The sequence below is a fragment of the Chiloscyllium plagiosum genome, chromosome 34 (assembly GCF_004010195.1).
Source record: "Chiloscyllium plagiosum isolate BGI_BamShark_2017 chromosome 34, ASM401019v2, whole genome shotgun sequence".
NCBI lineage: Eukaryota > Metazoa > Chordata > Chondrichthyes > Orectolobiformes > Hemiscylliidae > Chiloscyllium > Chiloscyllium plagiosum.
In genome coordinates, this window is record NC_057743.1 from 20,122,962 (window position 1) to 20,138,372 (window position 15,411).

At 39.5% G+C, this 15,411-nt stretch overlaps 1 protein-coding gene across 3 annotated transcripts in view; it reads right to left on the reverse strand.

The window, feature by feature from the left end:
• Positions 1–11,034: 11,034 nt before the first annotated feature.
• The window catches only part of ano11 (anoctamin 11), a 47,601-nt gene continuing 43,224 nt past the window's right edge, over positions 11,035–15,411 (reverse strand). For all 3 annotated transcript variants that reach the window (XM_043675748.1, XM_043675747.1, XM_043675749.1), the window contains exons 21-23: positions 13,394–13,484; positions 12,798–12,932; positions 11,035–12,320 (exon numbers count right to left, since the gene is read on the reverse strand). In XM_043675748.1, the coding sequence (XP_043531683.1) occupies positions 12,300–12,320; positions 12,798–12,932; positions 13,394–13,484 (247 nt within the window). In that variant the 3' untranslated portion in view covers positions 11,035–12,299. The remainder of the gene's footprint in view (positions 12,321–12,797; positions 12,933–13,393; positions 13,485–15,411) is intronic.

Sequence of the window (15,411 nt, forward strand, 5' to 3'; positions counted from 1 at the left end):
GCATTGAGCACTACCTTTGAACAAGAATATTAGATTTTCAATATTATTTTAATGCTACAAATCCCAAATAGGAATGTGTTTGCATCAAATGTGATCTAGTTTTCCATTAAATAGAGCAGTGGACTCTAACTCACTCTCTCTGTGGCAATTTAAAATTAATAACTCTATCATTTTGCCTGCAAGAGAAATAGTCTTTCCCTTTCGAAACTGGTCATAATCTTAAAAAACCTATTGAAACTTCTCCTGGCATTCTCTGCTTCAATGGAAATAGTTTGAGTAAATCACATCTCTCCTAATAACTAGAGTTACTCATCTCTGGGACCAATTAGTGAACCTATGCAGTGTGCACTTTACGGCTCGACGTTTCTTCAGTAATGGAAGGCCAAAGTCTACAGAAATGTGTTTGGAGCTATTTCCTCTGGTACTCAATGCTGCCATTTATCAAAGTCTACAAGCTATGAGCCTCATAATGGCTAACATTAGAAACAAACTGTGCACTCATATAGCACTTAAATGTGAAGAATAAAAGTTGTTCTGGGGTTTTATCCAGTATGCACATCACCAGTGCCAATTTAAGGATATCTATTTATACTGATTCTTTGCTTTTTGTCAGTCAACAAATTTCCTATCCACTTTGCTTCATCCTGTTTTATATTATACACCTGAATATTTGTAAGAAGATTTCCTATTACAGTCCTTACTGAAGGTATATTGAAAATTTAAGTACACACCAATTGCACTTTTATCTGAATGTGGTTGACTAGTCATTTGCATTTCATCTGTTCAGCTATACACACATTTTGGTTTGAAACAGTAAAACAAACATACAGGATCGTGGTGAGACAGCAGTATTGTTTCGATGCCCAGTGTAAGCATGTCGGTTTAGTGATGCAATCTTCAAAGAAATTGCTTACATTTCAAAAAAGAAAACCTCTCAGTTCCTGTTCATTGTAATTGTGCAGAATATATGGAAGTTGGAAAGAGCACCACGAGCAACATGTTCTATTAGAGACCATTGTCCAGGAAGGACTGATAGACATAGACTTCATTGTACAACTGAAAAAACGCCGCATAATGCAACTTATTAATTGTGCTGTATTCTACTAACATACATTTCTACTTCAGTGGATCATTGTTTTAACAAATAAGAGTTTTCAGCTTTTTCCTGTCACTTTGGAATAAATCTACTGTGCACCATCACATATTATTTGGGCCAATGTGTGAATGCACAAAACGCTACAAAACAGAAAACTTAGAAAAAATGAGATTCCATCTACAAGTACAAATGCAGTTTTTCAGAAAGTTTTATCTCATCATCTCTTGGCAAGTGACAGCTCCTTTGACTGAAGTAGTCAGGTTCCTAATGCCTATGGTCTTTTGACACAAATTGTGACAGTGTATCGAGACAAATCACGAAACAATCAGAGACCAGGCTACCTGCAGCAGCAGCAAACACCCACATGCACAAGTCTATAAAACTTAATTTCTTTGGAAAAAAAATCTAAACAATTTTAATGATTCTGGTTTCTACTTGCTGGCTTATTTTGCATATTTTCCTCTCTTTCCCCTAACTGATTCTCAGCTTGATCAAAATGAACAAAAAAGGTTAATTTGTCAAAATCTTTAGGTATTTTCTAATCAACCTGTTCAGACATGTTATTACAGTCCTCTGGAGCAGGTGGGACTTGAGCATGGGTCTGTCCACTAAGATTTCAAGCATATTCTACCAGCAAAATAATTTTATCTCATTTATTTCTGAACACATTATTTGTCTTCTTACTTTCAGATGTTCTTTTCTCTGAACTAAATAAAGACAGCCCACACTTCACTTTAAATAAGTGATTTTAAAATGTACAGTGTAAAAGTAGAAATTTATGTGCTGGCTACAATGATTTCTGTACAGTTTGGTTTGCTACCTGTTTGACCTTTCTTAGTAAATGAACCTAAACTATATTTATTTTCTTCCTTATATTGTGCTTGTCTTCATTCCATTGTCAAAAGTACTGCTGCATTGCACAAGAGATTGATGTTTGGCAACCCTCAACTATTAATGAATATTTAATATCCATTGGGAGGATGAGGGACCCTTGCCATTACTAATGGTTCCATTTTAAAGATTAGACATGTCAGTGGTTTGACAGCATGAGAGTAAGATGGTCTCGGTTTTGGCACATGACAAAACAAGGCAAAAACATTTGTCTAATATTTGGATTTTAAAAATTGTAACATGATCCATTAAAGTTTATAAAAAAGCCCAGCATGTGGACCAATTTTATCTTGATCCTATATTGCAAACTATTGTTCAGTTAGATTTGAAACTTTATTGCTGGAACAGCACAGCAGGTCAGGCAGCATCCAGGGAACAGGAGATTCGACGTTTCGGGCACAGGCCCTTCTTCCTGAAGTTTCAACTTTGATCTCCAGCATCTGCAGACCTCACTTTCTCCTCCATTGTTCAGTTAGATACCAAGCAGCTCACTAGAAGTGGTTGAATCATTCAATTCAAATGTCAACATGCTGCACTATTGATTTCAACCTCTTTGAACATATTTATTCAACTTATTAATAATTATTGAAATTCATTGATCAGCAATTGAACAGGACCGACTGTACAAATATATGGCTGTAAGAGCAGGTCAGAGGCTGAGAATTCAGCAACAAGTAACTCACCTTCCATCTCCCAAAAGCCTGTCCACCTGTGCACTGTGATATTCTTCATTGCTTGAATGACTGCAGCTCTAATAATACAAGAAGCTCAACATCGTCAGGGCAAAGCAAACTGGTTGACTAGCACCCAATCCACCAGCTCAATATTTCCTCCCTCCACCACAGATACTGAGTGGCAGGAGCGTGTACCTTCTACAAACTTCCCTGCAACAACTCATCAAGGCTCCTTCAACAGTGCCTTCCAAAATTCTGACCTCCACTGGACAGTCCCTGAGTTATATAAATATGTTCCATTCTTGAGTATGTTCAGAAGTGGTTTTGTACACAAGTTGGAATACAATACAATGCAGTACAGGTACACAATCCTTTATCTGAAATTCTTAAATCCGAAAAACTCCGAAATGTTTTTGTGGAGTGGGGAGTGTCATTTTGGCGTGCAAACAGGTGACCCAACTCCACACCCACTCGAACCACATCACTCAGATGTGATGTGACGGTGTGGCCTAGCACTGGCACGCGTCAGTTGTGTCTCAGCGCTCGTACTATTCACACGTGAGTCTGCTCTTAGGTTTTTTTTACATTTCACTATGAAGATATAATTTATTCAGAAATCTGAAATGAATTTGAAAACAATTGGCCCCAAGGATTTCGGATAAAGGATTGCGTACCTGCACAATATAAAATAGCCACTCTTAAGGACAAGCAAATGTTTGCATGTTAGATTTTTAAAAATATTAATACAGGATCATGTTTATAAGTACAAGTACTCCTAAGTCAGATGTTGTAAATTTGGGATGGCCTACACTACCTGGAAGGTTAAAAGCAGCAAGTGTATGGGTAGAACTTTCCTTCCAAGTCATACACCATCTTGACTTGTAACCACAGTATTGTTCTTTCACTGTCATTGGGTACTCTCACTGTCATCTTTGTACTCCCTTCATTCAAGAAGGCAGCTCACTATCACTGTTTCAAAGGCAATATGAAATGAACAAGAATTGCTAGCCTAACTGACGATGCACACTTCCCATGAACAACTATTTTAAAAAATTCTGTTTTGCTCCAAATTTTGTTTCAAGGAGATTTATAAGGCAGCTTTTCTCAAAGCATTGGGTTTGACTGGGAGCCTTTGAGGTAATATTGTGGACAGGAACCATTCCCAGGATAAACCAGAGTGAGTGAAGAAAGGATTTGAATAAACCATAACAGAGTCACATTTTGTACTAAGTGAACCATTTATTATTTTATACAAATCAGTTTGAAAAATGGTGACACGGTGGCACAGTGGTCAGCACTGCTGCCTCACAGCACCAGAGACCCAGGTTCAATTCCCGCCTCGGGCAACTGTCTATGTGGAGTCTCCCAGTGTCTGCGTGGGTTTCCTCTGATTTCCTCTCAGTCCAAAGCTGTGCAGGTTAAATGAATTGGCCATGCTAAATTGACTGTAGTGTTAGGTGAAGGAGTAAATGTAGGGGAATGGGTCTGGGTGGTTGCTCTTCAGAGGCTCGGTGTGGACTTGTTGGGCCGAGAAGCCTGTTTCCACATTGTGAGTAATCTAATCTAAAAAAAACAATGATTGTAAATACAGTGAAATCAGGATCAGTCAAACTTGGATGACAGAAACTGCAGTTGAAGAATAGGAAATCCAATAGAAAGATGCCTGTGATAAGCTGAGAGTTCTGGTGTGGAAACTCCGAACAATGGTGCTTTTGCACACCTGTCATGTGACTACATCACCCAATCGGAGGGAAATCACAGGAAAGCTTCCAGCTGTGATGGCTGCAAAATAGTCTCAGTCACATTCTGAACTAGATGCATTGTAAATGCAGATGAAACCAGTGTATTTTGCCATCTTTTACCAGATCATTTGTCAATATTTAAAGATGAAACACATAATGGTGGAAGCAAAGTGAGAATGTGTCAGCACTAATCGCCTGTGCTGGCATGGACGGCTTTGAAAAGCTGCTGTTTCTTGTGGTAGGAGAATCCAAGGTGGCTCATTACTCTGCAAACATCAGAACCATATCCCTACAGTGTGAGGCTAACAAAGCCACCTGACAGACCTCCAACATTTTTGATCTGTGGATCAGGAAAGTAGACTATATCAATGGAAGATTGTCACTCTGAAGACTTAAGTGTCCAATGAATGCTGGCCCCCTTACCTGCCAGTTTCTTGAGTTGAGGCCACATAGAATGTACAGATCAGTCGGCTATAATACGCTTTTCATTAATGCGAATTCACTATAACGCAATTGACAAATTGGGGACACTGTTTATAAAGTGCGAACTTTTCAAGCATGTATTGGTTACAACGCGATTCTAGCTCCATTAGTTTAAATGGTGCTGCTATTATGCAATTTTCTAATAACACAGGATTGCGGGAGAACGAACTACCTGCAGAACCAACTGTTCAGATTTTCTGGGACTTCACACAACATCACAGATAACATACAGTGATAACAGGTGGACATATCCAGAGACAACATGTGAAGGAGAAAAAAGATTACAGAATTTTTCCCAGAGCCAACCCCCAATTTTTTCAATGTCTTTTACCGTGCAAGGTCAGGCCATTGTAAAGTGCGAATAAATTTAAAACTTTACACATTTTTCACATATTTACCTGTATCGCTGTTTCCACTTACTTTTGACATACAGCACTTTTGTAGGCAAATCAGATTACACAGGGGCTTCCTTGGCCACCTCAATGCTCAGCTTAGCAGGAATATGTGGCCAGGCCCTTGGTGGTTTCACCTGTAGTGATTTTAATGCATATTGTGTGATTTTGTTATATCTAGAGTCATACAGCATGGAAACAGACCCTGCGGTCCAATCAGTCCACGCCAACCATGTTCCCAAACAAAACTAGTTCCACTTGCCTGTACTTGGCCCATATTCCTGCAGAACTTATCCAAATGTCTTTTAAATGTGGTAACTGTACCTGCATCCACCATTTCCTTGATCTGTTTATTTCACACATAAACCACTCTGTGTAGAAAAAAGGTTGCCGATCATATCCTTTTTAAATCTTTTCCTCTCCCCTTACAAACATGCCCCCTGGCTTTGAACTCCTCCATCTTAGGGAAAAGACCTTTGTCATTCACCGTACCTATGCCTCTCATGATTTTATAAACCTCAATAAGATCACCCCTCAACCTCCCAAGCTCCAGTGGAAAAACCTCGTCTTTCCAATCGATTTTTATATCTCAAACCTTCCATTCCTGGAAACATCCTGGTAAATCTTTTCCAAAATCTCCCCAGTTTAATAATATCCTTCCTATACAGTGCGACCAGAACTGCACACGGTATTCCAGAAGAGGCCTCACCAATGTCTTGTACAACCTTAACATGACGTCCCAACTCCTATACTCCATGGTCTGAGCACAAAAGGCAAGTGTGCTATGTGCCTTCTTAACCACTCTGTCTCCCTGTGGCACAGATTCCAAGAGTTATGTACCTGAATCCCTAGATCTCACTGTTCTGCAACATTACCCAGGGCCCTACAATTAATTGTATGAGTTCGATCCTTGTTTGTATTAACAAAACGCAATACCTCACGTTTATCCAAACTAAACTCTATCTGCCACTGCTCAGCCCATTGACCCAATTGATCAAGATCTCTCTGTAATCTTGGATTACCTTCTTTACTGTCCACGATACCACCAATTTTGGAGTCATCTGCAAACTGCCGAACTGTAACTCCTATATTCTCATCTAAATCAATGTATATAAACAACAAAAAAAGGTAGACCTAGTACTGACCGCTGGTCATTGGCCTCCAGTTGGAAAAACAACTCTCCACCACCACCCTCTGTCTCCCACCATAGAGCCAATTTTGTATCCAGTTAACAAGCTCAACCTGAATCCTGTGTGATCTAACTTCACTAATTATTCTACCATGCAGAATCTTGTCAAAGGCTTTACTAAAGTCCATGTAAACAATGTCTACTACTCTGCCCTTATCAATCTTTTTAGTTACTTCATTTAAAAAATTAAATCAAGACAATGCCAAAGTGATCATCCCTTTCTTATTTCAAATTTCAATCTACACATTTTTGCTAAACGATTCCTCAGAAATATCTTCTCTAATTACAGAATAATGTTTTCCTTAATCAAAAATGCCACTGCCCCATCTCTCTTGCCTCTCTTTCAATTAGCAACTAAAGCCCAGATCATTGAGCTCCCAGTCCTGTCATTCCCTCAGCCAAGTTATTATAATAGCTATGACATCACAGTCCTACATTGCCGTACACGCCCTGAGATCATCAACCTTACCTGAAAGACTCTTGCATTGAAATTAATGCAGTTTAATTCTTCAGAGTTACTTTTGTTCTCTGACTTATTCTTGTCTATCTTTTCTAATTAACTTGCTCTTGTTTCAAAATGATCCTCACTTTTCTTTCTATTTTCACCGTTACTTGGGAAGACCCCCAATAAAGGTTTACAGGTTCCCAAAACAGAACTAGCAAATCTCCCTGCCAGGATATTGATCCTTTTCCAGTTCAGGTTAAACCCATCCTTTTTGAACAGATCTTTTCTATCCCAGGAGGGATCCCAATGAACCAAGAAACTGAATCCCTGCACACTGCACCACCTCTTCAGCCATTGGCTTATCTCCGCTATTCTTTTATTCCATCCCTGATTAGAACTTGGCACCAGACATAAACCAGAGACTACACTTTTGATGTTCTGTTTTTTAACCTTCTACCTAACTTATGTTCACTCCGCAAAACTTTAATTAACCCTTTCCCCAACTATGAGTTTCCTACCAATGGGTACAACTTTTGGTTTCTCACTCCCACGTTTAATAATATGCTTCAAACGTTTTGAGACGCTCCTAACCCTGGCACCAAGAAAGCAAAACACTATCTTAGATTTACACTCACTGCTGCAGAATCTCCTGTCTGCGCCTGTTACAGGAGAGTCTCCTATTACAATTATTCTATTAAATCCTGACAAACTCGGTTTAACATAAGATTCATTCTTAGTGCCCAAGATCTGACTACAACTTCTATTTTCCTCTGAGAGATTATCTTTCAACGTGCACAAAACGGAATATCTGTTTGCGATAGGAATAGCCGCAGAAGCCTTTTGAGCTATCTTCCTATTTTTCTTGACATTCAAACATCTACCCAACTGATCCTTCTGTCACTTGGAGACAGTAAGGACTACAGATGCTTGAAGCAGAGTCAGTAAACATGGAGCTGGAGAAGCAGTGCAGGCAGGTCAACATCTGAAAAGGAAGAAAGGCAACGTTTCAGGCTAAAACCCCTCATTAGTCCTGGCGAGGGGCTTTGGCCCGAAACACTGGCTTTCCTGCTCCTCGGATGCTGTCTGACATGCTGTGCTTCTCCACATTTACTGATCCTTCTGTGTAACCACCTCTCTAAATCTATTATTTATCACATCCAGTGTCTCTTGTAAGCCCTCAGTAACAATAAGCCTAAAAAGCTCTCAATAGCAACTTATAAGTAAAAATAAACTACCTTTCCTTACGCACAGATTTAATATTAAGTTTGCAAAAAATAGAAAAAAATTATAAATATTAAAAAGAAATCAAACACTTAGTTGAACTAATGAAAGGATGATTGCTCAAATAACCCAACATTCAGCTTTCAGTCTCTGGATACAAAAACTCTCTACAGAGCTGTCCGTGCATAGGCCTTTCCACAAGCCCCATGTATAAACAATCACTCCCCCTTTGCGTATGTTTTCACATAAAAATGTTTTCGTCCAGATCAAAACACGAATACCATTGAAAAAAATACACAGTTGAAAAATAAGTATCTCCTTCTTTGTGATTGTAAAACAAAATCTCTTTATTCATTTATCATATAATAAATCCATTTTACATTAAAAGGTCCTGATGAGCTCCTTTGTGGAATTATCCCACAGTTTTTGAAGATGAACGCAAATCTCACAAAGGTAGAAGATGGAATTGCTGATGGAAAACATAATAAGTTCATGCAAAGAATTTTACTGAGTCCTCATGGCGAATATAATAGCCTCAAAGAGGATGCAAGTATCTTTGTGAGTGTTTGTATCCTATCTTACAAGTCACAGTTTAAAAAGAGGACAACAAACATGGAATAAAGCTAGCTTTTTTATTCAAATAATCTATGACTTATGAAAACAAACTCAAAAATCAGAAATGAAAGACACCTCGAATAAAATGGGCAAAATAAGGCAAAAATGGAATGGAGATATACGATACCAAAAAAGCAGGGAAAGTTATGAAATAAAACGTACCAAACACTACTGAACCTGTAATTCTTCTCAAAGATCCAGAGGAACGACAAGTGTGGAAGAAGTAAGCAACAAACCTGAAATAATTTAGTTCCATTAAACAAGGTTTCAAATAAACTGTGAAATGAATCAGTTTATTCCATCAAAATAAATTGGTATGTATCCAGGTCAGACCTTATCCGCAATCTATATATGCAAATATACAGCAGGTACAAATCAGTTTAGCAAGTGTTTCGTACAGTGTGATTTGTAGCAGTTTAGAATGCAAGTTTCAGAACAAAAGGCACAAACAATTACAACTACATTAAAGAGGCAACAGAACCACACCTAAATATCTTTGTGACTCTTTCGCAGGACAGTCAGGGAATGATTGATTCACTTGATTTAAGAAAAATCTTTGTCTTTAGCTTCTGTCTGAATGGAACTGTATTAATAATTAGTTCTGTTTTTTTCCTTAAAGGATGCATAAATCATGCAAAATAGCCTTAAGTCATTGTTGCGGTTTGTGATGTGTTGTTGAGGCTGATGATGTAAAGCCAGGGCTGGAATGGAGAGTGACGGTTTGGAAACAAAGTAGCCCAGGTGAAGCTTATGGAGAGAACAGAGGCATTCACAGCACTGGGCACATATGTTTGCTTCTTTCAATATAAAGCAGGCTGCAATACCAACATTTACCAACGTACTGGATTGGAGCAAGTATTTATAAGTCCTTAAGGAGAAAGTGAGGACTGCAGATGCTGGAGATCAGAGCTGAAAATGTGTTGCTGGAAAAGCGCAGCAGGTCAGGCAGCATCCAAGGAACAGAAGAATCGACGTTTCGGGCATAAGCCCTTACTGAAGAAGGGCTTATGCCCGAAACGTCGATTCTCCTGTTCCTTGGATGCTGCCTGACCTGCTGCGCTTTTCCAGCAACACATTTTCAGCTCTTTATAAGTCCTTAGTTTACATCGGGGATTGGAGCCATTTCACCTCAATCAGAATAGAATTTTCTGTCAGAACAACCATCATTCCAGTTAGTTCAACAACACGTCCTAAACCATGAAGATATTGTATCAATCTGTCCTTCTATCAGCAGTGTCTCTTCACCCCACTCATTGGAAGGAGACTGTGACCATTTGGTTGATTTGGTAACACTCACATCGCACTTGTACGTGATTATCCCAATTCTCCAGCTCTGTACTGAGTTAGGACAAGATTCTACCTTTTAGATGAGATGTTCAATGAAGGAATTCCTAGCTGCCAGTGGTTCGTATATGAGTAAAAGATTTCACAACCCAACCAAAGCTCCAGGTGTGCACATCAATGTTCCTCCTTCAATCAGCACCAGCAAAGCAGATCAACTGCCTCCATTTTACTTGTTCTTTGTGGGTCCTTGCTGTGAACGAATTGGCTGCTGCATTTGCCGATATTACAATAATCACTGCATTTCAAAATCAAGTAATTAGTTATAAAATGTTTTGGCATGTCCTCAGGAACTGATAAGTAAAAGCCTGCATACCCCTGAAACAACAACTTGCATCGATGTAGCACCATCGCCTTACAAGGCCCTCACATGATCAATTGTCAAATAAAGTTTGGCATCGAGCCACAAGATATTTTAATTGTGGCTGTGCCTTCAGCTGTGATGGGCTAAATTCCCTTCCAAAATCTTTCCGTCTCTCCTCATTTCTTTCCTCCCTTGAGACACTCTTCAAAATCTCTTGCAGCATCTGTACCAATATTGTCTCATGTGACCCAAAGTTAAATTTTGCCTTAGGACATTCTTGTTCTGCAGTTTGGGATGTTTTATTACATTAACGGTGCTATTATAAATACAAGTTGTTGATCTTAAATGTATATAAATACACATGCCTGGATGCATGGTGAAAACATTGAATTTTCAGTTGGCAACTAAGATGATGCAGTATGCCCCAATGTCAACACCGTGAAGAGGAATTAGGGAGAAACAAAATAGGCAATAACTTCAAGGTGGGAATACATGAAAGAGATGTGGCAGAGAGTTGAATTCTAAATAAAAACCTAAAGAACTGCAGATGCTGCAAATCAAAAACAAAAACAGAAATTGCTGGAAAATCTCAGCAGGTCCGGCAGCAGAACAGTTCTGAGGAAGGGTCACTTGACCCGAAACATTAACTGATTTCTCTCCACAGCTGCTGCCAGACCTGTTGCACTTTTCCAGTATTTTTTGTTTTTGTTTTGGAACAAAATAGGCAAGTTCAGGCGAGCATTGGATGTCACAGCTTTGATAAAATAGAAAGAGTGAAAGAGACAAAAAAGTTGATAATAGATGAAGGGTAGAAGTGTGGGGGAGCCAGATGACAAGATTTACAAATGTACCTTTTAGATTACATATTGTTACTGAGAATACAGATCTCTACCAAAATAAATGTGAGGACCAGGTTCAGATCACACATTTCATACAGTATTGTTTGGATCTACATTCTTTATTGAGCAACTCTTTCACTTTTGTGATTGATGCACAATAAGAAAGCAAAGTAGCAGTGATATATATTCAAATGGTTTGGTCTCCTTTCTGTTGTCATGTTTCCAAGTGGGGCAGAGCTGTGTCGCTTTCTTGCTCGACTTGTAGATACCAGCCCTACAAGGCTCAAATAAGGCTTACTTTTGAACAGAAAAGTTCCTACACCATTCAAGCAACTGGCAACACGTTCACAGGCATTTGTGTACAGTTCAAGAACATGTTTAAACTTTTAAATGTCTGCATCTGTCTGTTCTGGATTAAACAGGAGATTCAGGGCATTTCCAAATTGGACTCTTTTGGTAGATTTAGTGTAGACCTGCGTCCACACTGCATCTTGACACAATCTGATTAAACACCTTATTATTAGGGTTGATATATTCTTGAGGAGCTCCATCCTTTCCAGAATTCATGACCACAGCAATTCTAGTTCTAAGTCTCACACAGGCCTCATAAGTTTAAGGACGCAGTGGCAAAAGGTTGCGTATTTTATGCCATCCATAAAAGTTCAGTAAAAGTTCAGTCAACTGGTGACGTTGCTCACGCATCAAGGAGAACATGAAGGAACGGCACACCAGCCTGGACCTGGATATGCCCAGGACGGTAAAGAGAGACAGCCACTGTTTTCAGGAAAAGCGAAATATCAGTCAACACAGGGTGTATTTTCAATCTTCAGCTGTGTTGGGAGTTTGGGGGTGGGGTGCAGAAAGGGTCAATCCTGATGCTTTAATCCATTGCTAAAATGGAGATGCTGCACAGCCATGCACAGGCAACTGGTTAGGGTATAACATGCTGCATCTGTAGCAGACACCAAACCAAAAGCATTGACTTGTCCAAGTGAATCGATACTATCATCCTGTGACTTCGTCCCTGCATCACCTATTGCCATGGGAACACCTTGGTGGACTGTATTTCAGGTCGGATATACCACTTCCTGTAGAGGTGTAATTAGTGAAATTAGAGTGAGCTACAAACAATCATAAACCTGGCAGGTGAGCAGAGTTTGTTATCCCTGTTTTCTTTTATCCAAATTAATATGATCATCGCCTCTCCAAACGCCCTTTATTGTCCTTCCAGTTGTAAAAAACACTTTTGCATACTCTCTCTTCCCTGCCTTCACACCACATCAGAAATAAAATGCATTATACCTATCCTTTATTGTATCTCATACTATTTAATTCCACATCCCCCTCCTATATCCACCGTTCCTCTGAAATCCCCAGGATTTAAAAACCCAACATGAGGGGTCAAACTAAATGTTTTATGATTTACTCTGATTCATATCCAACTGTTTATTCTCTGTTATTATGGTCATGTATGTGAGGCAACCACTTTTATTTAATAGTTTGCTGTCTCTAGCTGACAAACAGCTCTATCCTTACTAACCAGGATAAGCCAAATATAGACTCACCGACAGATAAACATCCTGGTTATCTGCTAATGCCTGCTTCGCCAGATACCGTTCCCGTTTCATTTTCACTTCAAGGGATTCTGGAATATCCGGTACCATCCAGTCAATAATACGGAGAATAAAAAACACCACATGCTGCAGAACCAAAGAACAGCAGCTCAGTAGCATGAACTAAACCCATCTGTACTTGAAGCAATAGGGTATAGTGGGACTTTGAAGAGAGTAACTAACAGGTGATAACAGAAGAATAGTATACTGTGGAGGAACACTCAAGCAGAAACTTCAAGCGAAGAGCATCAGAAGAGTATCCCACAGAGAAGGGCTGTAGCTAATGGAGGTTACCAGAATATGATCGATACATGTGAGATTTTGTTTTCACTTGACAATCATACGTTTTTTTCAAGTTTGCTAGGAACACGCAGATCCATGTAAAGTTATTGCATTTCAGAGAAGTAACTGATTTGTAACGAGATGCCTGTACCTTGACTGTGACATACATATAAGGACCCAACATATCCACTGGGCAATAGGACAGGATTAAGATTACTAATCAAAAATAAATGATTCCTTTACAAAGATTCTTGCCACTGCTTTACCTCAAAGGCAATGATGAATCCAAGTCGAACAGCCAGCAGCTTCCAGTAGAACAGCATGAGATTTCCATCTGGATCACGGAATGCTTTGTACCTGTCATGAGATAGAAACCATGTGGCACTGCAAGACAGAAACAAGCTGTCCCTTGTGTTTATGCTCTACATTGTCAGTCATCTTAATCCCACTGTTCTAAATCACATTCAATTCTTTGCCTTCATGAGCCCAAAAGACATTGGAACAAAGGAGTCTATTTGGCCTATCAAGTGTGCATCACCATTTAATGAGATTATGACCAATCTGATCATCTTCAAAAATCCGAGGAAGGGTCACCGGACCCAAAACACCAACTTTTATTTCTCTGCACAGATGCTGACAGACCTGCTGAGCTTTTCCAGCAACTGCTGTTTTTGTTTCTGATAATCTTCAACTCCACTTTCCTACCTTTTCTTCACAATCATTCATTGCCTTACTGATTAAAAAGGTCTCATCTCAGCCTTGAATATACTTATTGACCCAGCCTCTCCAGTAAAGAACTGTACAGGTGCACTATCCTTTGGGAGATGAGAAATTTCTTCTCATCTGAGTCTTTAATGTGTACCCCTAATTCTGAGGTTATGCCTTCAGGTCTCAACTCCCCTGAGTATCATATAGGTATTTTTAATCAACCGGTTCAGTGACGTTAAAACCACCTCTGGAGCAGATAGTTCTTGAACCAGTCCTAATTCAGAGATAGGGGCACTACCACTGCACCTCACATGTCCTTCTAAGAATCTTATATCTATCAGTAAGGATAGTCACTTTTTGCACTTTTATTATGATCAATTATTTCTTTTACAAATCACTTTTACAAATCGTATACTTGACAAGCCACCTTTAAGAAGAGAGAGAAGACAAAGACTAGATACCTAAACACAAACTGAAGGCCTTATTTTAGTTTAAAGACTAGAAATATTCCTCAATCTTACTCACCAATCAGCTGCTTTCCATCGCTCCACTGCTCCCATTCCTTCAACCACCCAGCTAACTTATTCTTAACGTGGTCTAAATAGCACATAGCTGATAGTGGAATGCACAATGTTAATAGGTTTCTCCTGCTCTGTTCTGCTAAAACACTGCATCTGAAGTCCATGTCCCAATGTTCCAGACCTTCAGTCATTGAAATCACCTGTTTGCATCTACTCTGTCTCACCCCTTCAAAACTTTAAAGATCTTTATTTAATCTCCTTTGCTTGAAAGAAAAAGATGATTGGAGGCAGATGTTCGCAGGTAAAGGGACGGTTGGAAAATGGGAAGCCTTCAGAAATGTGGTAACAGAAAGCATATTCCTGTCAGGGTGAAAGGGAAGGCTGATAGGGAATGCTGGGTGACTAAAGAAATTGAGGGTTTGGTTAAGAAAAAGGAGGAAGTATATGTCAGGTACAGACAGGATAGATCAAGCGAATCCTTAGAAGAATATAAAGAAAGTAGGAGTATACTTAAGGGGGAAGTCAGGAGGGCAAAACGGGGACATGAGATAGCTTTGACAAATAGAATTAAGGAGAATCCAAAGGGGTTTTACAAATATATTAAGGACAAAAGGGTAACTAGGGAGAGAATAGGGCCCCTCAAAGATCAGCAATGCGGCCTTTGTGTGGAGCCACAGAAAATGGGGGAGATAGTAATGAATATTTTGCATCAGTATTTACTGTGGAAAAGGATATGGAAGATATGGACTGTTGGGAAATAGATGGTGACATCTTGCAAAATGTCCAGATTACAGAGGAGGAAGTGCTGGATGTCTTGAAACGGTTGAAGATGGATAAATCCCCAGGACCTGATCAGGTGTACCCGAGAACGCTGTGGGAAGCTAGCGAAGTGATTGCTTGGCCTCTTGCTGAGATATTTGTATCATCGATAGTCACAGGTGAGGTGCCGGAAGACTGGAGGTTGGCAAACGTGGTGCCACTGTTTAAGAAGGGTGGTAAGGACAAGCCAGGGAACTATAGACCAGTGAGCCTGACCTCGGTGGTGGGCAAGTTGT